The sequence below is a fragment of the Phodopus roborovskii genome, unplaced genomic scaffold, assembly GCF_943737965.1.
Source record: "Phodopus roborovskii unplaced genomic scaffold, PHOROB, whole genome shotgun sequence".
In the NCBI taxonomy this organism is placed as follows: Eukaryota; Metazoa; Chordata; class Mammalia; order Rodentia; family Cricetidae; genus Phodopus; species Phodopus roborovskii.
In genome coordinates, this window is record NW_026125052.1 from 16712256 (window position 1) to 16739017 (window position 26762).

The 26762-nt window shown below is 43.0% G+C and overlaps 1 protein-coding gene across 2 annotated transcripts; it reads left to right on the forward strand.

The window, feature by feature from the left end:
• Nucleotides 1-26081, forward strand: Nbr1 (NBR1 autophagy cargo receptor). Of its 2 annotated transcripts, XM_051177570.1 has the most exons (21): nucleotides 1-116; nucleotides 3806-3868; nucleotides 4559-4577; nucleotides 6961-6983; nucleotides 8732-8929; nucleotides 10197-10274; nucleotides 10715-10929; nucleotides 11362-11529; nucleotides 12202-12411; nucleotides 13224-13383; nucleotides 13466-13756; nucleotides 14714-14863; nucleotides 15325-15400; nucleotides 15857-15967; nucleotides 16215-16379; nucleotides 16565-16636; nucleotides 18394-18793; nucleotides 19496-19587; nucleotides 20179-20236; nucleotides 20916-21021; nucleotides 24681-26081. In XM_051177570.1, exons 1-21 carry the CDS (start codon nucleotides 15-17, stop codon nucleotides 24852-24854), a joined length of 2931 nt encoding a protein of 976 aa, XP_051033527.1. In that variant the 5' UTR covers nucleotides 1-14; the 3' UTR covers nucleotides 24855-26081. The 2 variants fall into 2 exon arrangements, with proteins under 2 accessions (XP_051033527.1, XP_051033537.1); XM_051177580.1 differs by lacking the exon at nucleotides 15857-15967.
• Nucleotides 26082-26762: the final 681 nt, after the last annotated feature.

The window sequence follows — 26762 nt, forward strand, 5'->3', positions numbered from 1 at the left end:
CCCCACCCCACAGCATGGAACCACAGGTTACTCTAAATGTAACTTTTAAAAATGAAACTCAAAGCTTTCTGGTTTCGGATCCAGAAAATACAACTTGGGCTGATGTTGAAGCTATGGTGAGTATCACTTTGTTCTGCTTTCCAGTGGTTTAAACACAGATAGTCTTTTTAAATGGTCCTAATTTTAGCAGTTCATTTCATAAGTGTTAAGTTTGTCATCGTTACCATTTCTGGATATTTTGAAAATTGTTTTTGACATAGGTTTGGTATTTGTATAAGTTTTGTACCAGGATAAAGGGAAAAAACTATGTTCCTTTAAACATTTTTTAAATTACATATATTTATTTTTTGAGAGGGATCAAAAGTCTGGGGAAATTTCAGGAGTTGGTTCTTTCTTTCTACTGTGTGTGTGTGGGGGGGGGGATCCCAGGTATCAAACTCAGGTTAAATTATTTTTTAAGTGAATTAGGATTTAGAAACATACTTTAGAAACAGGCTGAGGGATAAGTTAGTGTGTCCTCCACCCTAACCAGGCTGAAGGGGAATGTTTTCTGGCTGGGGAGTAGATGCATCGATGCTGTTTCTTAACTGCCAAGGATAGGACTTGTATTTTGCAAGACCTGCCAGTTGCTTTATTGCTGGGTCAAAGGTTGGCTATCTCAGTACTGGCAAAAAAGCAAAGCAGAGCCCCATGGGTGTTTTTGCTCATAGTTTCTCATTGGCTTGCCCTTTGTACTCTTCTGAGTCCATTGGTTTGCCTTGGTCAATATTTTACTACTTGGGCACTTGTGTGTAATGTAACCATTTGGTTACAAGCATGTCTTGACCTGGTTATCTGTGTTGGTAGCTTAAAAAGGATGTCAGAGGGAGGATCTTCCAGCATGTTACATTCTAGTTCCCTGCAATTCCCCAGATTTCCCTCTATACTTTCCTAGGCAGATGGTTATGGGGAAAGCACTGGGGTCTTTGAAAATGGTCTGAGCACCAGTTACCTTTCTTTCCCTAGTAGCTGGGTCAGTTGACAACTTGCATTTCTCTTTCATTGTAAAAGTTTAAGTTATAATGTATAAAAAGTGTAATACATGCCCATTATAAGACATGGGGCAATCTTAACATCCAAGGAGATAACGTCTGTCCTCAAACTCCTATCCTGTATCTGCTATCCATACCTCCTTTGGATAACCGGAGGTAACAACTCCGAGTACTTCCCCACATTTCCATGTTCATGTTCATGCAGGTCTCATGCTAGGGTCATAGAAAATACTGTTCTGCAGGTTGCTTTTCTTGCCCAACAGTGTATTGTGGTCATAGTTTTTAATCAGCAGACACAGAGCAAAGCTCAGTCTTCTTGAACTATGAGTCCAATGTGTTGCTGAACACTGTTGATGTAACTGTTACAGATTTTCTTTGTTTTCACATTATAAAATAGACAGGACCTACCTACATCTCTCCATATGGGTAACTTATGTATTGTTTTATAGGGTAGACTATCTGAAGGTGAGATATGGTTTTGAATTTTAAAAAGTTGTTTATTATTTGTGTGTGTGTGTGATGGCTCCTTCCTTTGACTTTTATGTGAGTTCTAGGGATCAAACTCAGGTTATTAGGCTTTTGTATATTGTATATAAGTACATTGCTACTTAAGCCATCTCATTAGCCCTAATTTTAAGTTTCTATAGATACTGCCTAGTGAGATGGCCTAGTATTTAAGAGTACTGGCTGGTCTTTCAGAGGACCCAGTCTAGCAGCCAGATGGCAACTCACAACTATCTCTAACTGCAGTTCTAGAATATCAGATGCCCTGTCCTGGTCCCTGCAGAGGCACCTGGTACCCAGATTTACACGAAAGCGAAACACCCATATGCATAAAATAAAATTAAAAACACATTAATGTGCTGGACAGTGGTGGCACACACCTTTAATCCCATCACTCAGTAGGCAGAAGCAGATGGATCTCTGTGAATTTGAGGCCAGCCTGATCCACAAATTGAGTTCCAAGTCAGCCAGAGTTGTTACACAGAGAAACCCTGTCTGGAAAAAGGAAAAAGAAAAGTTAGGGAATATTATTTTCAGGTGTGTTACTTCTGTTTATGCTGCATTTGTTTAACTCTGTGAAGCTATGATTCTTTGCCTGTCTAAAACACTTGATGGTCTAATAAAGAACTGAATGGCCAATGGCAAGGCAGGAGCAAGGATAGGCAGGGCTGGTGAGCAGAGAGTATAAATAGAAGGAAACAGAAGAAGTGGCCAGAGAAGGAGGAGGACTCTAGGAGCCAGTCCCCCAGCTAGAGAGTAAGCTCGGAGCAAGAAACAAAGACAGGTATACAGAACTGAAAAGGAAGCCCAGAGGCAAAAGGTAGACAGGATAATTTAAGAAAAGCTGGCAAGAAACAAGCCAAGCTAAGGCTGGGCATTCATAACTAAGAATAAGCCTCTGTGTGTAATTTATTTGGGAGCTGGGTGGTGGGCCCCTCAAAAAACCAAGAGTAAAACATCACACACACACACACACACACACACACACACACACACACACACACACACACACACAATCATCAAAAGAATTTTAATAGATAACTGCCAAATATTTCACAGAATTATGACAGTGCACAGAAAATAAATGACTAGATTCCTTAAATTTTGCTTTGTATGTGGTGCTGGGGATCAAACATGGGGCCTTCCACATGCTAGACAAGCACTTTGCCACTTAGCTATGTCCCTGGCCCTGAATGTTTGACAAAAGAAAAAAGTTTGCCATCTGAATCTGCCAGATTGTTTAGCAGTAAAGTTGAATGTTTTTATGTATTTATTAGGCATTCCTATTTCCTCATCTGTAAATTTTCTGCACATTTGCATTTGTATTAATCTATGTTTTTAGAAGTTTCTCTGGGTATCTCTGGCTGTTCTGGAACTCACTGTGTAGACCAATCTGGCTTCAAACACACAGAAGTCTGCTTTTGCCTTTGCCTCTCAAATGCTGGGAGTAGAAACCTAAAGATGTGTTCTACCACTGGACCCTTGGATTATTAATCTTACTGTCATTTTGATGATCTTTCTGTGTTTACAAGATATTACTCCCTTATCTGTTACCACTTGTAGATATTGTCTCTGTTTTCTTTGAGTATGTAGTTGTTTATTTATTCGTTATGTACGTTGGTGTTTTGCCTGCTTGTATGTCTGTGTGAGGGTGTCAGATCTTGGAGCTACAGACAGTTGTGAGCTGCCATGTAGGTGCTGGGAATTGAACCCAGGTTCTCTGCAAGAGCAGCCAATGCTCTTAACCGCCAAGCATAACCTCTGGGTTGTTTTTTAAAACTATGCTAAGATGTTTTTCTGGGAATGTACTTCTGCATTAACAAAGCCCTGCATTGAATTCCTAGCATCACAAAAAGAATAAAAATAAGGGACCAGGGAGTGGACTCTGAAGGCTAAGCCTTTGCCATGTAGATGCGAGTACCAGCTCTTGGTTTCCCAGCACCTATATAAGTGCCAGGTGGGTGTTATGCCCTGTCTGGAACCTGGTACTTAGGAAGCCTGCATAGTGCATCCTGGAAGCAGAAGCAAATTGGCTAACTGGGCTAGCCTAATAGGTAAGCTCTGGGTTCAAGAAATTCTGCCTCACTACAGGGTAGGCTGATACCTACAGGCTTTAAGAGCCGTGGCCTTGGAAAAGTCCACACCAAACCATCAACCCCCCCCCCCAGGCCAAAAAAGGAAAAAAGGGGGGGGGGAGAATAAGAAAGAACAGAGTTAAAATATTTAATTTTATATACTGAGATACACTGATCCATTTGTTTCATTTGCAGGTAAAAGTTTCATTTGATCTGAATGCTATTCAAATAAAATACCTGGATGAGGAAAATGAGGAGGTAAAGTAACTGTGGATCCCCTTCTAAAGATTTAGAATAGGGATCTTTTCCAGAGTGATACAAAGTTTCAAAAGTTCAGACTATAAAGTCCATTGTAATGGCTCACACCTGTATTTCCAGTACTTGGGAGACTGAGGCATGAGGATCCTAGAAAGTTTAAGGCCAACCTGGGCTTTAGAACAAAAGATTATCTTAGCCATAAAGGCAAAAGACAGAGGTTCAGAATAATGTTCTCATTTGCCTAATAGTTTAAATATACTTGATTATCCCATACTTCACAATGAGTAGTGGCATCTGATATGGAGCAACATGGAGAATATCAGAGAGAGAAGCTAAAACTGTACCAAGGCTGTCATTTAGTTTGTGATGATGATGCTAATAGGGGCTCTTTACTAAGTGGTTAATGCATCAGACTAGCACCTTTATTTTACCATGAGGAAGCAGAGGCGCTGAGATGAGGGATCCTACCCAAAGACAAAAGTAATGAAGTAGGGGCTTTAGATCCCAGGCTCCTAGCCCTACACTGTGCTTCCTGATAATATCCCTGAGATAAAACAGAGCTCATTATTTAAATAGTAGTGGAAATGCTAAATACCTGTGCAGGGACTTGGACATGAGACTGGCCCTAGTTAGCATAAATGCTCAGGCGGATGAGACTTAGCATTCACTGTTGCCTTCTTCTTTTTGTAGGTATCCATCAATAGTCAAGGTGAGTTCCTGAGAAAAATCTAGTCAGTTTCACTTGAAATTTGTCTGCCATTATAAAATCTGTCTGCAAATCTAGTACTGAGGAGGCTGAGGCAGGAGGATTTAAGGCCATCCTGGGTTACATAGTGAATCATTCTGCTCATTGTGGTGTTTCCATTTCAACCATGTTTTACTCTAGCATACATCTTAGAATACAATTTGGTGTGCTGTAAATTGACACTGTACCATGGGCTTTAGTTTCCTAGCCCTGGCTGGCTTAAACTTGTAGCCTAAGATGACTATTTTTTTGTTTTGTTTTGTTTTGTTTTGTTTTTTTCAAGATAGGGTTTTTCTGTGGCTTTGGAGGCTGTCCTAGAACTAGCTCTCGTAGACCAGGCTGGTAACTCACAGAGATCTGACTGCCTCTGCCTCCCAAATGCTGGGACTAAAGGTGTGCACCACCACTGACTGTCAGCCTAGGATGACCTTAAACATATGATTGTCAGGGTTGGAGAGAGGGCTCAGTGGTTAAGACCACTGGCTGCTCTTCTAGAGGATCTGAGTTCTACTCCCAGCACTCACATGACAGCTCACAACAGTCTATAACTCCTGTTCCAGGGGTCCAGCATCCACACACAGAAACACATGGAGGCAAAACACCAATGTACATAAAAATAAATTATTTTTAAAAAGCATACAATTCTCCTGCCTCTACCTCCTAAATGCTGAGATTACAGTTTTATGCCTTTACTCCCACTTTATGCAGCACTAGGCATCAAATTCAGGGCTTGTTGCAGGCTAGGCAAGCACTCTACCAGCTCAATAACATCCCCAGCCTCATAAGGGATTTTTATTGTATACCTTTAAAAAAAAAAAAAAAGAAGAAGATAATACATTTACATGGACCATAAGGACAGGTGTTATCCAACTTTATATTTAAGATGTTAATCCTCTGAAACTAATACACATTCTGCGAGTGTTGCATTGTTCTGACCTGGCACATATGTGAATTTCAGTGCATAAGCAAACTATGTTCCCATGTTTATCAAATATTTGGCTATGGTCTGTATTTTAGTCCCTAAAACCTTACTTGAATCAGGAAAGATGGTAGTCTTAACACAGTACGTAACTCCACTGAATCGTACTTCACAAAGCCTAGTTAGAGGAGATGGGTTGATTCTTGTGTGGAGAAGGCTAGAGCAGCACAGAGGGACCAAAAGGAAAATGCTTTGTAATAGCTTCTGTGTGCAGTGGGTAAGTGTTGCATTCACTTTTCCTGGGGAAACACAAAAAAATGTCCAGCCACGCCAGGTAGGCACCAATAACAGATCAAAGCACACTCTCACCAAAGTCCAGCTTGGTGAAACCAGTGAGTTTGTTGGGCTTTCTTGCAGAGCAGAATTACATACGGGAATGTGGGCACCCCTCTCCCCCAACAACTACATCACTTCGAAGTCCCACCCCGTCATGGTTTTCAATCTCACTGCATCGTGGAGTCCTGTTTTTAGCCATCCTTTCACTTCTATAAATAGGCTCACATCTCTTGAAACCATTTGCAGCTGGGGAAAGAAGTTGGAATCTCAGGCAAGGGTCTCTGGACACCTTCATAAAGTACCAATAGCTCCATTGCCAGAGTTCTGGCTACCACTATATTGTTGTGTTCTGGTTGTCATAACTATGCAGGGAGAGACCAAGAATATTATAACCAGAGGCGAAAGCACCATACAGCAAGGGAGTTAGTAGGTCTAGCAAAAAGGCAGTGACTATCCATATGTAAGGATTATAAGAATTTGAGTAGGATTGGGTTTTTTTTTTAATGTATTTACTTTATGTACATTTATATGACTGTGTCTGATCCCGAGGAACCTGAGTTCCCGATAGTTGTGAGCTGCCACGTGGGTGCTGGGAATTGAACTTGAGTTCTCTGGAAGAACAGCGAGTACTCTTAACCGCTAAGCTATCTCTCCAGCCCCCTGGGTTTACTTTTTTAAAATAAACTTTATATTTTTAAGATATATAACATTGATATGAAATACATACGGATAGCTTTAAAATGTTAGTTTAAAATGTTAGTGAAAGAAATTAAAATGTGTCATCTCACAGTTGCTACCCCACACTCTGCCTCTGCCACTTGAGGGTCTTAAATACAGTACATTATTATTAACTGTAGTCTTCATGTTGTACACTGGAACTGTAGGACTAGCTAAGCATGATGTTGCCCTTCTGTAATCACAGCACACAAAAGGTTAAGTTTGAAGCCAGCCTGGGCTACATAGCCAGGCTCCTACTCCCCGCCCAAAAAAGCAAAAACATGTAGGATTGATAATAGGCAATGGAGTCTTTAGGAATGGTAAAAATAAATAAGTCACTGTTGTTTTTCTTTCTTTTTCTTTTGGTCCCTTTAGAAGAATATGAAGAAGCACTTAAGGTAATGTTTACTTCATTTGATTTTCAAGTTATTTTAAAAATATTTATTGAGCCCTAAACTCCACTGGAAAGTCATCTGTTTTGTTAGGGAGACTAGTTTGGTAAGTAGGACACATGACTCAGCAGCAGGCAGTTCCTCATACAGTTCGTTGTTGTGCCATCTCATCATTTAAAAAGAAGCCCCAGGTTTCATAGTGCACCTCTGTAATCCCAGCACTCAGGAGGCCAAGGTACCTGGACCATTGAGTTCAGAGACAACTTAGGCTGTACACAGTGAGTTTGAGACCAGCCTTGGCTGTGTGGCAAGACTTTGTCTCAAAAACAAAAAGAAGAGATGGCAGGAGGATTGTTTGAGCCTGGTTTAGGAATAACCTGGGCAACAGAACAAATCAAAATATTGCTGTGCACAGAAAATTTTTAGGTAATTTATTTTCTTTTTTGCAAGGCTAAGCTAACTCAGGGCTTCCTGCATGCTAGACAAGTTCTCTGTATCCCATCCCATCCTAATTAGGACAATCAACTTAATTAGCACGTCCATCAGTTGACATAGTTACACATGGAATGTTATTTTAAATGGAATCTTAAGTCTATTGTATGAGAAGGTAAAGAAAAAAACAGTTATGACATTGGAGGAGGGGGTGGCTAGAAACCTAGCCATTTGATCCCTAATTTTTCTTAATACTTAAGTACTTTTCATGGAAGCCAAAGAAATACTTGGCGGAGTTTCCAAAATACATTATTAGGAAAATGCTCTTCGCAAAGATACAACTACTTAAGCTTGCTTTCTAAAATACGAGGTTAGTAAAAAGTAAATGCTTAGCTATAGGGCATAGCTCTAAGTTTCCATGATTAGTGTTAGTCTGGAATTGTTTTTTAGAAAGTTGAGATTAGAGTTAATACCTTATAGAACAACCAGTTAAAAGCTAGACAGGGAATACACACCTGTAGTTGTAGTATCTAGGAGGTGAAGCAGGAGTACTTTGAGCTGGAGACGAGGCAGGGCAACCCCAGGCAGACCCTATCTCAAAACAGACGAGAAAATTAAAGGACAGCCTAGTTAATGGGAAAAATCTCACCTAGAAATTTCCTCAAAACATTAATACAGTAAAGCCGTTTGTAGTTAATATTCTTGACAGCAGGCTAGATATTAATGTGGAGGTTCACTCTATCCGAAGTACTTGGAACTTAACATGCCTTTTTTTAAATTTTTTTTTTTTTTTTTTGGATATTTGTACATTCATAATGAGATATCTTAGGAATGGGTCCCAAGACTAAATTTGAAATTTATTTGTCTAATACTTTGCATAGTCTAAAGGTAATTTTCTATAGTATTCTTAGTATAGAATATTTTGATTACTATTGATCATAAAATGCCAGGTGCTAATTTTCCACTTGTGGCATGTCATTACATCAAAAGTTTAGGTGCTTACCTGTTCGCTTAGAAATGTAAACAAGGGTCTGGAGAAATGGCTCAGATGTTAAGAGCACTGACTGCTCTTCCAGAGGTCCTGAGTTCAATTCTCAGCAACCACATGGTGGCTCATAACTACCTGTAATGAGATCTGATGTCCTCTTATAGTGTATAGTTATGCATGCAGACATAATGCTGTATAAATAATAAATAAATAGAATTTTAAAAAGAAATAAGAATCATAGTTTAGTTTACTATACTTCTGTATTTCCATGCTTTGACATTTCATTTGGAAAAAGAGAATCACGGTATATCTTTATTTTTTAACATGCTTCCAGATGGCTAACATTAAGCAAGGAAACCAACTACAGATGCAAGTTCATGAAGGGTACCATGTGGTAGATGAAGAAGTCCCCCAAATTGTAGTAGAAAAACAAGTGGCTGCCAGGACAGGAAAGAAGCCCCTTGCACATTATTCTTCTCTGGTGAGAGTCGTGGGATCAGATATGAAGACTACAGAGGAGCCTGCGGCACAGGTATGAAAAGGATGGACCTGTCTGTCCAACTCAGCCTTACATCTCATTGTGTCTTATATACCATTTGGATAACCATCAAAGATTTGGACAGGGAAGCTAGGGAGGTAGCCTTGCAAGCACAAGAACCTGAGTTTGATCCCCGGGATCCATGTTTGTTTGTTTTTGTTTTGTGTTAAGGGGAGTTGGAAAGATGGCTTACTCAGTATAGAGGTGGTGTGCAAGCATGAATACATGAGTTCAATCTCCCGAATTTACATAAAGCCAGGCACGGTGTTGTGTCCATAAACCCAATGTATCTGTAAACCAGTGCTTCCATGGCAAGATGGAAAGCAGACACAAGAGGATCTCTAAAAGATCACAGGCAGCTAGCTTGGCATGTGCAGTGGTGAACAAGAGAGAAACCCTCTCTCACAACATCCACATACATGCCTGGATTCACACAGAAGAGTCAGGTGTGGTACATATGTGTGATCTCAACACGGAAGAGGCAGACACAGGAAGATCCTTGGGGTTTATAGGTCAGCCAGCCTAGCCTGGTGACCCTGCCTTAAAAAGGAAAATAAAGGGTGAACAGTGTCTGCGGAACAACACCCAAGGTTGTCCTCTAGCCTCCACCCTTCACGTGCATGCTCACTACACACACGTGCACACAAAAGATCTGGTGTTGTCTCGACCATCTGGATCTGAACTTTTGAAACTGGCAACCCTGGTTTATCTAGAGAAAGAAAAGAAACTAGAAAACACTTTCCAACTGTACTTTTTTTTTTTTTTTTTCTTTTTTGAGATTTATTTATTTATGAGCTAGGCAGTGGTAGCACACGCCTTTAATTCCAGTACTTGGGAGGCAGAGGCAGGCAGATCTCTGTGAATTAGAGACCAGCCTAGTCTACAAGAGCTAATTCCAGGACAGGTTCCAAAGCTACACAGAGAAAACCCTGTCTGGAAAAACGAGGAAAAAAGAAAAAAAAAAAGATTTATTTATTATGTACACAGTGTTCTGTCTGCATATATGCCTGCATGTCAGAAGAGGGCACCAGATCTCATGGATTGTTGTGAGCCACCATGTTGCTTCTGAGAGTTGAACCACCAGTGCTTTAACCTCTGAGCCATCTCTCCAGGCCCTGACACTGTAACTTTAAAAAAAAATTACATGCTTGTGACAATTTGATTTAAAAAAAAAAAAAAAAACTTGAAAGTAACACATTTTGGAAGAATTACTTTTGAAAAGAAAATAACTTCCAAGGTCTTGGATTATATTTTCTCACAGCCATGTCCAATTGCTCCATGTGACACGGACCAACTTCAAGACAAGCCCCCAGACTGGTTCACAAGCTACCTGGAGACGGTGAGGATCCCTGCAACTGGGGTTTTAGCAGCACTTGGGCACAGGGAAAAAGCTGAGCCCAGAAGGCTTCAGCCTCTACTGTCAGTGATGGAGAGTGGCAGCTGATGGTTTCGACACAGCAGATATAGTCAAGGAAGTTGTAGCCTTTGCCTGGGCATCATGAGAAGAGGAAGTCTAGTTCTAAGCATGTGAAGGAGAGACAGATCTCTGCTTGAGAAGGACACAGTTAGAATCGTCCCAAGGAAGAGGCAGCTTAACCGTGAAAGGAAGAAATCTGTAACATCTCTGTTCATTGTTCCGGTAGCCATCTGCCATGTTCTTAACACATTCCAGAGGCAGGGACATTTCAGGTTTGATGTCTTCTCACTTTTTCCAGTGCTGAAATTGAGTGGTCTCTCCTCCCCCCCCACCCCCACCCCACCTTCTGCTCTGCATTGTAGTTCAGAGAACAAGTGGTTAAGGAAACCGTTGAGAAGCTTGAACAGAGGTTGCAGGAGAAGCTTGTCCTCCAGAAGTCACCCTTGGGTTCCTCACCCTCAGCGGTCTCAATGCCTGTTTCAGAGGAAACACTGTTTTTACAAGAGAACCAATTCAGCTGGCATATTGCTTGCAGCCACTGCCAAAAAAGGATCATTGGTGTGCGTTACCAGTGTAGGTAAGCCATTCCTGGGCAGAGGAGTGACTGCCTAGCATTCTGGGTGCATGAAGGGAAGCTGGCTGTCTTCTGTCTCTGAGCAGTAAGTGATGTGGCTTAGATTTGGTAGCACGAACAGCTCCTCATTGACCTGTATTGTGGGTTTTCTGAGTGCTGTTCAGATGTACATTTGGATTAACAGAAAAATTAAGTTCCCTCAATCAAAGTTAGATCACTGAGGATAGACCCCTGCCTTATTCAAAACCTTCTTGTATCTTCTTCTTGTAAACTATTCATGGAAATAGGTATGATTAGGAGTTACTCTTCTCCTTTTACTAATGAGAAACATAGGCTCAACATAGCTGGTAACAGAGCAAATATAATCTAATCTTGTTCTTTTACTTCAGGGACTTCCTGCTGTGAAGTTTTCACTCTGTTGTCCTTTTCACACAGCCTGTGCCCATCCTACAACATTTGTGAAGATTGTGAAGCTGGACCATACGCCCATGACAATAACCATGTCCTGCTAAAGTTGCGGAGACCTGTTGTGATTTCCTCTGAGCCATTTTCCCACTTAAAGTGTCCCACTCCTCGTCTTCCTGCCGCTCTTGAACAAGTCAGGTGCTCATCTGAGTGACTTCTTGATTTTGCTGATGTTAAAAGTATCTGACATAGGCCAGGCCGTGGTAGTGTACACCTTTAAACCCAGCACTTGGGAGACAGAGGCAAGCAGATCTCTTGAGTTCGAGGCCAGCCTCCTAGTCTACAGAGCAAGTTCCAGGACAGCCAGGACTATACAGAGAAACCCTGTTTTGAAAAAAAAAAAATTAACCTGATTTGGGCTGGAGAGATGGCTCAGTGATTAAGAGCAATAAAGGTACCCGATGCTTTTGCAGAGGATCGCAGGTCCAGTTAGAAACACCCATGGAGCAGCTCACAACCATCTATAACTCCAGTGGGCATCATACCCATGAATTAAAAATCTTAAAAAAAAAAAAAAAAAAAACTTGATGAGATGCCCAGCATTCAGAAGCTTCCAGAGTTCTAAGCTGGACTGAATTACATAGTGAAACCATCTCAAAAGAAAAACGTAATGATATTGTATAGTATCACAAAATCAGTAATAGTCTCCTTCTTTTGCTCCTTTTCAATTGATGTGTAACAGTTCTCTGAGGCTCAAGTGGGAATGATGACTATAAAAGAAATTAAACTAGATGCTAACATTGCTGGGCTTACTTAGCTCCAAATAGCCTCAAAGTTTGTGTTTTAAGACATTGATTTATTATTCTCCAGGCTCCAGAAACAGGTGGATAAGAACTTTGTGAAAGCAGAAAAGCAAAGGTTGCGTGCTGAGAAGAAACAGCGGAAAGCAGAGGTCAAGGAGCTCAAAAAGCAGCTTAAACTCCACAGGAAGATTCATTTGTGGAATTCAATCCATGGACTCCAGAGTCCCAGGACCCCTTTGGTCCGACCTGAGAGCTTTCTGCAGTCTAACACCCTGATGTAAGTCCTGGGCCAGCTCGGGAGTGTGGCTTCGGCCCAGCTCTTTCAAACTGGAGCTTTAGCCATCTTTTGTCTTAGCTGTGGTGTCCCAGCACCCACCCAGTTCAGGCTGGTTCAGGTGTTGTTTCTGTCACTCACTTTGATGCCTTTTTCAGAAAGCTAGTAAGACTCAGAATGGGGGTGACATCTCAGACTTCTCTTGTCTGGAGGCTATGTGACTGGGTTGGAAGCAAAAGAAGCATTTGTATTTATGGACATGTTTAATTATCCCTTAAAGCATCCTGTCTTTGTTTTATAGCCTGGATTTGATTCCTAGCACTGCCTTGTACTCACACGCACGCACGAGCAGGGCTTTTATTAGGCTTGGTTTTATTTATTTATTTTTGGTTTTTAGGGACAGGCTTTCTCTGTATAACAGCCCTGGCTGTCCTAGAATTCTCTCTGTAGACCAGGCTGTACTCAAACTCACAGAGATCTGCCTGCCTCTACTTCCCAGGTGCTGGAATTAAAGATGTATGCCACCACCACCCTGCTGCTATCATATCTGTGTGTGCGCGTGTGTGTGCGAGCGAGTGTGCTATGGTATGCATGTTGAAGTCCGTTCTCTTTTCTCTGACCTTTGTGCGTTCTGGGGATTGAATGTTCTAGTCACTCACTAGACTTACATGGCAAGCACCTTTTCCTGTTGAGCCTTCTCACGGGGCCTAGTTTTTTTAAGGCAAATATATTAGTACATACTTAAAAAGCAGTCAGCATGTTTGCAAGCCATCCTACTCGACAGCAAGTGACTAAGCATCTGGATTTCTGTCCAGGCTTCCTTTGCAGCCGTGTGCCCCAGTTATGCCAACTCTTAGCGCAGCATTTGTGGATGAGAATTTGCCTGATGGGACTCATCTTCAGCCAGGAACCAAGTTCATCAAACACTGGAGGATGAAAAACACAGGAAATGTGAAGTGGAGCACAGACACAAAGGTATTTTTCCTCACTAAATGTACAGACAGTGATGTGCAGTAGCAAGGGACACAGGTGACAAGCTTCCTCTTGTTGTTTTCAGCTCAAGTTCATGTGGGGAAACTTGACATTGGCTTCTACAGAAAGGAAGGATGTTTTGGTTCCCTGCTTGAAGGCTGGCCATGTGGGGGTTGTGTCTGTGGAGTTCATCGCTCCAACCCTAGAGGGAACATATACTTCGCATTGGCGTCTTTCTCACAGAGGCCAGCAGTTTGGGCCTCGGGTCTGGTGCAGTATCATAGTGGATCCTTTCCCCTCTTCTGAGAGCCCTGCTGCCATTGAAGGGGACCTTATGAGCTCAAGCAAAGCCGATGACTTCACCTGTGAGCAAGAGGTGAGCAGTTAACTGTAGCCTTTGCCCCAGTATACCAAGTGACTTCCTCGGTCATTAGGAAGGTCAAGCTGGGTGACACATGCCTATATTCCGTGCTCTCTTGGGAGGCGGAAGCAAGATTATTTCAAGTTTGAGGCTAGCTCTTGCTCAGAACTGACACAGACACTGGGACCTGAACCTAAAAGAGCTCATTCACAGCTGCTGCTTCTCCAGACATCCTAAAAGTTTACCGTTTCTGAGTTTCCCATCGTTACGACAAAATACTTGAGATAATTAACTTATTAAGGGAAAAGGTTCATTTTTGGTTCAAGCTTTTGGATCTTCAGGACAGGTTTCTCTGTGTAGCCCTAGTTGTCCTAGAACTCGGAGACCCTTCTGCCTCTGCCTCCCAAATGCTGAGATTAAAGTTGTGTGCCACCACCACCCAGCTTAGGGGCCGAGCTTTTAACACATGGGATTTGGGGATAGTCTCCCCTCCAGTACTTTTTGTGTTGGCCTTTGGCCTAGTCCACGGGGTGTCTTGTGTCCTTAGAGTGTTGGTTCTGGCAGTGCCTGAGACCTTTGTCTGTGATAGTGCTTGCTGCACAGGGAAAGGGCTGCCTGGCCTGCCTGTGAACCCCTGCTAGCTTTTCTCCTTAACATTCATCTCCTAGAGTATTCTTGCGTGTGTGCTCCCTTAGTGCTAATGACATATTGACCTGACTGTGGCTTGCTGCTGTGTGCTGTTGCTTTTTTGTTAGTGGAGCAGACTCTACTGTTAGAATTTGGAGTTAACTGCTTTTTGGAACAGTGTGTGAACTCTTTACTATTTCTGCGGCTTTTCTAAAAGTCTAAATTTAAGTTAAAAATGTGAATGTAGAGGTTCTTCTGTATTTTTATTTGAGGGGTGACATTGTCAGCCTGGTGCTTGAGCTCTGTTGAGGTCCTAAAATATGCCCCGATTATTTGTCTCTACAGGAAGCTTTTCTTCTAGCTGAAGAAGAGATTCCGCTGGGTGAAGTGGCAAAGCAGACAGAACAGACAGGAGCCAGCATCCCGCAGAGGACACAGAACGTTGCCAGTGAGAGAGAGCTGTACATTCCATCTGTGGACCTTCTGACTGCACAGGTAACAGTCCACGCTTTGAGGGACAAGGGGGAGAAAGGAAGCAAGCACCGAGGGATGAGCCCTCAGCTTGTCATTGAGAAGGTGGAGTAACCATAGGTGGTTCTGGCAAGTTAAAGGTGGGCAGGCTTGGTCCGGTATTTTAGTGGGAGTGAGATCATCTGTGGAGCAAGTTTCTAAACTGTTTCCTCATGAGTTGGAATCTCAGGCTTGTGCTTCTTCACAACTTCCCTCTAGTGGCCTCTTCCTATTAGCCTACTTCATTTACCTGCCCACTGTTTCCTCTCCTCCCTGCCAGTTAGACATTTGAGAACATTGATTCCCATTTCACTTGCTTGAGGAGGGGCATGAATTTGAACAGAAGCGAATCCAGGCAGTGTGCAGAAGGGCTGTAGGTCCAGTTGCAGCAGAACATGGCTCCCCCTTACACTGCCGACACCTTTATTTGCCATTTCTTTTTCTAGGATCTGCTGTCCTTTGAGCTGCTGGATATAAATATTGTCCAAGAATTGGAGAGAGTGCCCCACAACACCCCTGTGGGTAAGCGTCCGTGGCTCATCTTGTTCAGGTGCTGGTTAGAGTCTGGGGCACTGGAGGGTGAGGAGTCCTCCTGTGTGACAGTGAAGCTGCACCCATGGTCCATCACCTCCTTTTCCTGTTGTCTGTCAGTGCCACGGCACAAGGGTGTGCAGGGCTTGACTATTGAAGAAGAACCCCTTCTTCATTTTTCTCCCCTTGTTCCTTTATTCGTGGGTTTGTACCTTGGCTTTGACCTGCTAAGCCATTTACTTATTTGTGACCCAGCATTGGTCGGTCAGAGCTGGTTGCGTGTCTGGTGGTCTGGAGAAGTCCTTTATGACAGGTGGTGGAGCATATTTGGATTTATTTTAACCCCATAGGAAGCAAGAAACCTACAAACTGCTGCTTCTGGACACTTGACTGTTTATGACGTCATGCTTTTTCTCAGTTGATGGTTTTCCTGTCTTCATTCTCCAGATATGACTCCCTGCATGTCTCCTCTGCCACATGACAGTCCTTTAATAGAGAAGCCAGGCTTGGGGCAGATACAGGAAGAAAGTGAAGGGGCGGGATTTAAAGCACTTCCTGGTAAGGGGTTAAATGTCTGTAAAGCACCTTCCCTTCCCACTCCATACCCGTTCCTCATTAACTTTACCTCAGCATGCAAATTGGTGTCCTATAGCATCTCTCGCTCTCTTTCTAAGTCTTCCCTCATGACAGCAAGAGCAGCTATCCATACCTACCTAGGTTTCCTATGCAGTGACTGGTGAAAGCTCTCAAGGTCTCAACTCTTTTATTTAACACTAAGTACAGACAAGCTTTTTGTGTCTTTCAGATTCCACCATATCAACAAAGAAGAAGGCTGAGGCCAATGCTTCAGTGGAAGAAACGGAGGAAGACCTGAGTGGGACCCAGTTTGTGTGTGAGACTGTAATCCGATCCCTTACCTTGGATGCTGCTCCAGACCACAACCCACCCTGTAGGCAGAGGTCCCCGCAAAGTGAGTGTCCTACCAGCTAGCAAGGTGGCCCCTGAATAATGAGAGGTGCTTTTCCTTGCTGAGAGGGGAGAGGGACTGATTTTTGTTGGAAACTCTGATTCACATTAGCTTTTGACTATGCTGGCATTCTTAGTAGAGCACCAGGAACAAAGGAGCCACCCTAACTCATTTCTGCCTTTTCTCAGGGGAATTACAGCTGCAGTCCACAGAGGAGCAGCAGCCAGTTGTGCCTGGATTCTGCAGAAAAGATTCTTCCTGTAAGTTGACAGTCCTCAATATAAGCCCTCGTTGGCAACTAAGTAGTCTGCTTTCTCCCACGGGCAGCAGTCTGAAAAATGTGGGATGACACAAGAGTACTAAACTGTTTCACAGGGTTAAATTCTACCATAAACATATCTTCATTGAGGGCTGGAGAGCTGGCTTAGAGGTTAAGAGCACTGGCTGTTCTTCTGGAGGTCCTGAGTTCAATTCCCAGCACCCACATGATGGCTCACAACCATCTGTAATGAGATCTGGTGCCCTCTTCTGGCCTGCAGGTGTACATGCACACAGAACGCTGTATACATAATAAATAAATCTTTAAAAAAAAAAAAACATATCTTCATTGAAGGGGTTGTGCACACACCCTTGATCCCATCACTCAGAAGGCAGAGGCAGGCAGAGCTCTCCTAGTTCACAGCCTGGCCTATAGATCGAGTTCCAGGACAGTCACAGCTACACAGAGAAAACTGTCTCAAAAAATAAAAAGTAAACAAAACCCCCTTAATGGGTTCTGGAGGGGGCAATTGAGGCCAGCTCAATCCCTACCACTCACCTAAAAAAACACTGGTGCTATGGCAGACCCTGTCACAGAAAACAAGGCAGATAGACAGACATTTTAGCACATGCATTTAATCCCAATACTAGAGTGCAGATGTAGACACATCCCATAGTGAAACACTGTCAGCTTCTGGGCACTACAGCCAGTGCTGGCCTCTTCTCTAGCCTCCATTCACAGTGCAGTTGTCTGCCTGCACACTTACACACACACACACACACACACACACACACTCACAATACCTTTACAACAGAGCCAGTACCTTATGTCTCAGAAACCACTCAAAAATTCAGTTTCAGATGCATGATAATACCAAATTTTGCAGGATTGGGAAATGGCTCAGTGGATAAGAGTCCTTGCTCAGTGGAATTGAGTCCTCAGTACTCACCTAAAAGCCAAGCACAGCCCTGTCAGCCATAACCCCAGTATCAGGAAACTGAGACAGGCAGATCCCGGAGCTCATAACCAGCTAGCCTAAACAAAACGCTAAGTGAAAGATCCTGTCTCTAATAAGGCGGAAAGCAATAAAGGAAGACACTTGATGTCCTCCCATGACCTACACATAAACACATGCACATGTAATCAGCATACATACATATACCAAAAAAATTGATATTTATATATCTTTAAACATGTCCTATTTTTGCTTAAAGAGAACACACACACATATGAATACTTTTTTACACATGTATACAAATACTAGAACGGTGTGGAAAGATAAACCAAATTGTTCATAGGTATTACTCTGATAGGATCTTAGGGCACCTTTCTACTCACCCCCGTGATTTTCCAATGTTCTCTTCTGACTACACATTACTTTCTAAGGAGTAGGGAAGCAAGTATACAAGCTGAAGGGCTTACATAGCCCTGATAGCTAGCTTACCATTTGTGATACAGCTTTATGTCAGTCTGTTAGCTGTCACAATGAAGAGGAAAAGGGACTGTAAGACTCACAGTGCTCATGGGGAGCCTGCCTATTTCTGCCCACAGGCTTGTTTTTGTTGGCTTCCATTCTGTTTGTTTTGGCATGATATTGAAACCGAATACAGTTATGCCTCCAGCAGCAGCCTATTCCTCTGGTTCTTTCCACTCTGGCTTTTGTGATAGCTCATGACCCACAAGGCTTTGCCAAGTGAGTACAACATTGAGGTTTGCTGCTAAGCCTTTCCCTTCACAGTGGTTGCTTTTGTTCCTTAGTGAAATTTGCCTTGCCTGAAGAAGGATCACTTGGAGATGAAAGGGAAGAGATTGTCCACATTGCTGAGGAAGAAGAGGAACTCCAAGATGAAGTTCAGAGTCAGTCTTCTGCTTCCTCTGAAGATTATATCATCATCCTGCCTGAGTGCTTTGATACCAGCCGCCCCCTGGGGGACTCCATGTACAGCTCTGCACTCTCACAGCCAGGCCTGGAGCGAGGGGCTGAAGGCGAACCTAGGATTGAGGCTGGGCAGGAGCCAACTGAGGCTGAAGAGAGACTCCCTGAAGGGGAGAACCAGCCACAGGAGCAGAGCATCAGTGACATCCTCACGACCTCACAGACTCTGGACACGGTGCCCCTAGTCCCTGAAGTTGTAGGACTTCTACCACCACTGTCCAGGTACTGCTCAGTCCCCCTTAGCTGTCCTGTTCTTCAGAGGTGAAATAACCAACTTGATCTCCAAATTTAGATGAATAAAAGTCATATATTTTTAAGCATTTGTGAATTTGGGATTTAAACAACTGTTTGTTTTAGTTGACCTTACTTTCATGAGCACATGTATACTTATTTTTCTATAATTAAGAGAAAAATCTGTAAACACAAACATTTCTGGGTCTTACCTTTCTTTTTTTTCTGGGTTCAATGGCGGTGACAAAAAATTACATGAGGCCTTGCCATTTAGCTCAGTGTTAGAGCATTTGCCTAGCAAGCATGAGGGCCTGGGTTCAACAGAAAAACCCTTATCCTCCATGTACTAACACCAAAAAAAGGACAATTAGAAAAGTTATATAAATTCCTTATGGATATATACCACAAACCCAGAGAGAAAGTGTGGAAGTCTCTATAGATCTGGGCCTTTGGCCTCTCCTTTAACATAGAAACTGTGAGAGCCCTGACCATCATTTAAACCACTCAGGAAACTAAATTGTCCAACTATTAGCACCACCCTAAAGGGGAAGTGCCTTGAGTGAAACCAGTTTTTCTAGCTAGATTGTGATGCAGATCCCCAAACTTACAGGGAACTGGAACTTGAAGCCTGCAGAGAATCTGGCACTGCTGCCTTGGTTTCCAACTTACCTCCAATGTTGTGTCTTTCTAAAGGAGCTCCCCTTATGTACAGCACGGGTCCCCAGAAGTGGAGTCACCGGTTACTGTCCAAGAAGTTCCTTCAGTCCCTGACCAGATGGGAGGAGGTAATGACAAGTTTGGTCTTCACCTCCCTTCCTTTCCCAATTCCCACTGGAAACCAGATCTTAACAGGCTGTCCATCTTCCTGATTCATGGTCTTCTTTAAGAACGTGCCCTTTCCCCTCCTTCTGTACTCCTTCATGCTTTGTTTCTACTCGTATATGGAGACTTTATGGAGCTAGGTGCTGCACTGTGGTGGGAGGAGCACAGCCTTGGAGGCAGGCCAGCCTAGGTGCCAGCTCCAGTTTTGCGTTCACTCACCTGAGTGATGCAGTAGCTCAGCTAGTTTGTGATGCTCATGGTCCTGTCCACTTACTTGAACAGTCGGGACAGTGGCACTGTGAAGTGGTAAGTAGATCCTCACAGTCACTTCTTCCTAAAAGCCTTTCTAGACAGTTCGTCTTTCTCAGTTACTTAAACCATGCACAGGACTTTCTGGAACTTAATAAAGGAAAGACTTCAGACACCCTAAAGAAAAGGAAAGACTTCAGACACCCTAATAACTTTCCACCTGCCTCAATAATAGCTTTGCTGTGTTGGGAAAACACTAGGTGCTTGTGGCTGCTGCATCTAACCAACAGCTCTTTTGCTTTTAGAGCCCAGAGGCTCATCAGGACTTGTAAACAGCAGACAGAGGAGCTATGACCACTCAAGGTAATGAATGACCTTGTGAAGTCTCTTCAGAAGCAGGTGAACATCCCAGCACTGCTTCAGCTTAAATGAGCCTCTCAGAGCATGTGGCATGCACAGGAAGGAGAACCCTCAATCCTTGTTTTTACTTCTAAAGCTTTTGCTCAACCCTGGACAGAGAGCTAAAGCCAGACAGCTAAGGCTTATGTTTATGCATTTTCACATTCCAGGCAAGAAAGGACTGCCCTAAATTCACCTTACCTGTAGTGCCCAAGAAGACAGGAAGATCAAGTTCCATGTGCATTTTGGCCATTTTTTCTTAGATACAGCTGCCTTTCTGGTCCCTGTCATCCCAGATCAGTATTCAGAAAAATCCCATTTACTTTGCCAGGTGCTTTCTCTGAGACGTGCAGACAGATTGCTGATATCCATGTGTGCCCATGACCACATTAATTTCAGCTGGGATGGAAAGCTGGCGTGGTAACAGGGTGTGTGTTTCCTGCAGTGCTCATGTATGTCTTTGCCAGCCAAGCCGAGCCCTGCACCAAAACAAGATTTGTAGCTCTGTAAACAGTTCATTCTCTCCTTTTACATCTAATTTTTTGTTCTCTTAAGGATGCCTCATTTTCTTTTAAATTAGCACCCACATTACCTTGTAAGGTCGTGATTTTATTTGGGGAGATAATTTGGTTTTCCTCTGTAGGCACCTCAATGGGAGCAGCATTGCTGGAGGACTGGTGAAGGGAGCTTTGTCTGTTGCTGCCTCTGCGTACAAGGCCCTATTCTCTGGGCCACCAGTCACTGCACAGGTCAGTGTGTGGTTTCTCTTCCTTAACTTCAGCCCCTAAGTTACCAGTACAAATGGCAGTGACTTTCTGTCTGAATTGGCAATTAACATGGCATGGACTATATGTGGATTTAGTCTTTGATGAACACATAGCCCTGCCATTTCCTGTTTTTAACCAGGTTACTCTGGGGAGAAAAGGAAAAGAACTTAAAATCGTGTACAGAGTTAGACATACAGGTGCTACTGTATGCATATGACACACATTCCTGTCAAACATGCACATTGGCAAAGCTTGCACATTTCCAGTACAGGGGAAGATACTGTGCCAGTGCAAGCCAACAGATGGAGCATCTCCACCCTCTCAACTCAGGCCTAAGGACAAAGCTAGTGATCCCCCAGAAAAGTTTCTTTATAAGATTTATTTAATATGTAGTGTTCAGTCTGCATGTATGCCCATACACCAGAAGAGGGCCCCAGACCACATTATAGATGGTTGTGAGCCACCATGTGATTGCTGGGAATTGAACCCAGGATGTCTGGAAGAATAGCCAGTGCTCTTAACCCCCGAGCCATCTCTCCAGCCCAAAACATTTCAATTTTGGAAGTGGTAGCTCTCACCTATAATCCCAGCTCCTGAAGAGGCAGAAAGACTAAGTTCAAAGCCAGCTCTCTGCAGCATTTAGCACTGCCTACTGTCACTTTGTGAACCTCCCCAAATCCCAGCAGTGGCCCTGTTTTTGTTTGTGAAACCTTTTCTCAAAATCTTAAAGGGGTACAGATGTAGTTTAATGATGATAGGACCCCTGCTTAGCACCCTGGGTTTCGCCCCAGGTCTTGTCCTCTGAAAAATAAAATAGCTAGAAGAGCTAGAAGAGAGTGGGTGGCGACTCAGATCTGGGAAGAAGAGTAAGGAGAGAAAAGGCAAGCTGTGAGTTCTGGGGTTTTATTTTAAGACATGGAAAGGTGTTGTTTGGGGTTCTTTGTTTTGGTTTTGGAACAGTCTCTCCATAGCCCTGACTGTCCTAGAAATGACTGTGTAGACCAAGCTGTCCTTGAACTTAGAAATCTACCTGCCTCTGAGTGCTGGAACTTAAAGCACACTCCCAGGGACAGATTTTAAGGGTGTGAGTTAATGTGATCACTGTTGTTCTATAGTACAGAGGTACAGGACCAGTAAAGAAAGCCACACGAAAATCCACATATAGGTAAAAATTGAGAGCATAAAAAATAACATAAAAGAGAAAGAGCTGTCAAGACTTGTTAGGGTTTAAGTGCTTAAAAAGAAGTCAAGGGTAAATCTCAAACTAGGTACTCTGGAGTACCATGCATTACAAGAAAGGGCCAGTAGATCGCTCAGTGAGTAAAGGTGCTTGCTGCCAAGCCTTGAAAATTTGAGTTCCAATCCCTGGGACCTATATTGTGGAAGGAGAGAATTGACTCATGAGCTATCCTCTGATGTCCACATGAGCACCACACACACAAGACATAGAATAAAATGCATAATAACCCCCACCTCAATGAAAAAGCTTATTTGGGTAGGAGTATGTCCAGTGGGTTTTGCTTAGTGTTGAGTTTACAGTTTATCCAGGTTAAAAGTAAAGCCACCGATCATGCAGTTGTATGTATATATATCTCCATCACAAAGAAGAGGTTTGACTTGAGGCTGAAGTTTGACAGTCATTTGCATACAGGTTCTAGCAGGAACTATGTATGTGGTTGGTTGGAATTATCCAGGAAAAAAATGTGGAAGGCAGAAAGAAGCAGCCTCTAAGAATCAAAGCAATAGGGCTGGAGAGATGGCTCAGAGGTTAATAAGAGGTCCTGAGTTCAATTCCCATCAACCACATGATGGCTAACACAGCCACCTGTAATGAGTTCTGGTGTGCAGATATACATGGAGGCAGAATGTTTTATTTTATTTTATTTTTGAGACAGTGGGTCTCTATTGCTTTGGAACCTGTCCTGTCCTGGAATTAAAGCAACAGAACCTCTACCAAAACAAAACTTAGCTAGGTGGTGGTGCACACACCTCTGATCTCACTCAGCACTCAGGAGGCAGAGACAAGGCAGATCTTTTATGAGTTCAAGGCCAGCCTGGTCTAAAGATTGAGTTACAGGACAGTCAAGACTGTTTCACAGAAAAACACTGTCTCAAACAAACAAAAACTTAAAGGGAAATAGGGCTACTGCTGGGATTTGGGGAGATTCATAAAGGGACAGTGCTAAATGCTGCAGAGAGCTGTGAGCTAGTGGCGAGGAATTTGACAGTGTGACAGTGTGCCTCACTTTGCTACATGGGGGAGGTAAACGCTAGCCCACAGAAGGCGGTGTTTACAAGAGCACTATGAACAGTGTATGTTATCAATAGATGAAAAGGTAAAGGACCTTGCCCAGCCTGATTGAGGGGGTAGGGGCTTGGTGCTGCCTCAATGTGGTATCCCAGACTTTGGTGATTCCCCAAGGAAGGCCTTATCCCCTCTGAGGAGTAGATGGGAGGTGGGAAAAGGGGGTGGAGGGACTGGGGTTGGGCTACAAAAATTATATATATATATATATATATATATATAAAAATTTTTTTCTTTAGATTTTTTTTTAACTTTTTAATTTATTTTTTACATTCTAATCCCAGTTCCCCCTCCCTCCTCTCCTGCTCCCCCTACTTTCCTCCACCCTGCCTCCCATCTGCTCCTCAGAAGAAAAAAATTTCAACTGAGTAAAAAAAAAAAAAAAAATACTCCAGGCTGTGGTGGCGCACGCCTTTACTCCCAGCACTTGGGAGGCAGAGGAAGGCAGATCTCTGAGTTTGAGACCAGCCTAATCTACACAGCTAGTTCCAGGACAGCCAGGGCTACACAAGAAAAACCCTGTCCTGAAAAAAAAAAACAACAAAAAACATCATTTAAGAACAAAAGGAAGAAAAGATAAGTAGATTAAGCCTGTCAAGGGTGATAGACTGTTCCAAAGTAAGCAGAGAGGACAACTAGGGCTTATAGCTCTGAGGAAGCATCTCCGAGTTCAAGGATAGCCTGATTTACATAGTGAGTTCCAGAACAACCAGGGCTATAGAGAGAGACCCTGTCTCAAAAGGGGAAGGGCTAGGATTTCCGTAAATGAGTAGTAGCGGAGATTACTTCTATTTTGAGGGTAAAAAGACTGCCTGAGATACAATTTTGAAATTCTATATCCATCTTGTATAGCTTCATAGCCCATACCATCTTCAGTATGTCACTCTTGTTCATATTTTCCTATCACTAATTTTTATGTTCACAAATCTTCAAGGCTTCTTTTCATCTTGTAATTCAATTTTTACTTGGCTGAAGAATGGGTGATTTGTTTGTTTGGATTTTTAGAGATATAAGGGCTCACTCTTTAGAGCCCAGGTTAGCCCCAAACTTGTGATCTTCCTCCAAGCTGGAATCACAGGTGTGAGCCATCATGCTGCTTTCAGAAAGTCCTCTGAAACATCCCCCACTCTGTCCCCTTCTCCTTCAGCTGTGCACATGTCTAGCCAGAGCACCCTTGACCCATTTGACTTGTTAGGGAGACAGAAAAGCTGGACTGTTGCATCTAATACCTAACATTTTTTAATAAGTCAGGAAAGGCTGGGATGAGATATAATAAAGATTTGTAAGATAAGCCATGAAATTGTATGGAAAATGTCTACCTCGTGTCTTTGCACAGCCCATTGTTTCTGAAGATCAAACAGCAGCCCTGATGGCCCATCTCTTTGAAATGGGATTCTGCGACAGGCAGCTGAATCTAAGGCTGCTGAGAAAACACAATTACAATATCCTGCAGGTTGTGACAGAGCTCCTTCACATCAACAACAACGACTGGTACAGCCACCGCTACTGAAGACTGATCTTGTATTAAATAACTGCCTGCTGCTCAGAGATTATCTTTATTCTGTCATTGAGGTGTGGGTGGAAGCCCTTGCTTGTTTTTTAATCTGATGAATCTATATCGAGCATCACTGAATTGTCAAAGCAATATCTGTTACAGTATTCTTTGGAGCAAATCAAAGAGCAGAACTTAAATTCTCATTTTTGAAATGGGATGAGTAGTAGAAACAGATTTTCAACTAATGTGGACAGGGCTCTCTCCACTGTAATATGTGGAAGTGGCTAACTTGGACTTCCTGGAGACTGCTTCTCCTTTTGCTTGTACTGAAGTTGAGCATTTTCCTTTGTTCCATGTGGTTGTTTTTAATGGGCTGTTAAATGTTAGTTTGGTTATTTTTCAAAGATTAACCTTGAACATTTTTAAGAATTATTCTCCTAATTTCTATAACCAACTCCAAGCTTCATAGCTACATGACCTTAAAGGACAGCAGATCAAGAAAGTCATTTCCTTGTAAGACTTAGTAAATAAGTAACTCTTTGCAGAAGACCCCAGTGGTGCAGTTGAGTGTCCACCTGGCAGGTACCTGGAGGGACAAAAGGGCTGGGCATGCTAGTTAGCCCACCAGCGCCCATTGAACAGTGTTTGTGGAAGTAATTTTGCATAAAGTTTTATTTAAGGAAAAATCCTAGGTAGTGTGAAGTATTTCACTAATCTTGTAGAGAAAGGGAAAACCCACCTGTTACATAAAGGAAAGGTAAAGTTAAGTCCTCTCTTTTGTGACTGTCAGAGCACATCTTAAGGAAAGCTCAGGTGAGGCCAGGGAGACAAGAAAATGCTGGTGACTTCTAAATGTTTGTAATCCTCTTCTGAGGTGTCCAGCCCTAGAGTTGAGAACAGGAAGTAGTGGGTGGGGGGTAGTAACCTGCCAAAACGTTAGTTTAACTCTAGGATAAATGGGAAGGAGCTTGCTTCCAGAATTCTAGGTCTCATTTAGTTTATCAAAGGGAACTTTGGGTACAGGTGGTGAAAGAAGAGGTAACAAAACACTAAAGATTTTGTTCATGATAAAGAGTTTCAAAGAAGGAATCTGGACCCCAGCTCAAAGGGGGAAAATAGTTAAAATAGTATTATTTAACTTAGTTGGTATTTATAATAAATGGCGATTTTAATTACTCATAATCTGTTTATTTACCGTCTAATTCTTGAATGCTTCTAAATAAACCACAATTCAAACTGCAAGCCAACCAGGCTGTTTATTATTTAAAACCTTTTCATGGGGTTTGGGGTAGAAGCAAAGCTGCATGGTGTGGGTAATGAGGTGGATTTGGAGTCGGACCTGCCTTGACCATCTGGATCCAGACCTTCGTTCTACTGTACTTGTAAATAAATAGCCACTTAAAGAATTGTGAATAAGCCTGGCGTTGGTGGCACACGCCTTTAATCCCAGTGCTTGGGAGGCAGAGGCAGGCAGATCTCTGAGTTCGAGGCCAACCTGGTCTATAGAGTAGTTCCAGGACAGGCTTCAAAGCGATATAGGATTCTCGAAAAAAGCAACAAAAGAGTTGGGAATAAATGTTCTGTGAAACGCTTACCCGAACTTACAGCATTTGTCCTTTCCTGAGACTCCGGTAGCCGGAAGCGGCTTCCAGCAGCGGGGGAGGGGGAGGCGGGGCTGAGGGGCGGGGCCAAGTCTGGCTTGGACTCCAAGCTTGTGATAAGCGCTCAGCTCAGCAGTTTCGATTGTGCTGAGGGCGTCGTCACCTTAGGGTAAGGCACTCCCGGGACCACCACCTTCCCACCCCTCTTTTTCCTTTACAAAGCAAAAGCCCAGAGACGTTTGGGCTTTCTCAGCGCCTAACGCACAGTGCCCAAATTCGAATAACGGCCAGTGTGGTGGGATTTAAAATCCTTTCCTCAATG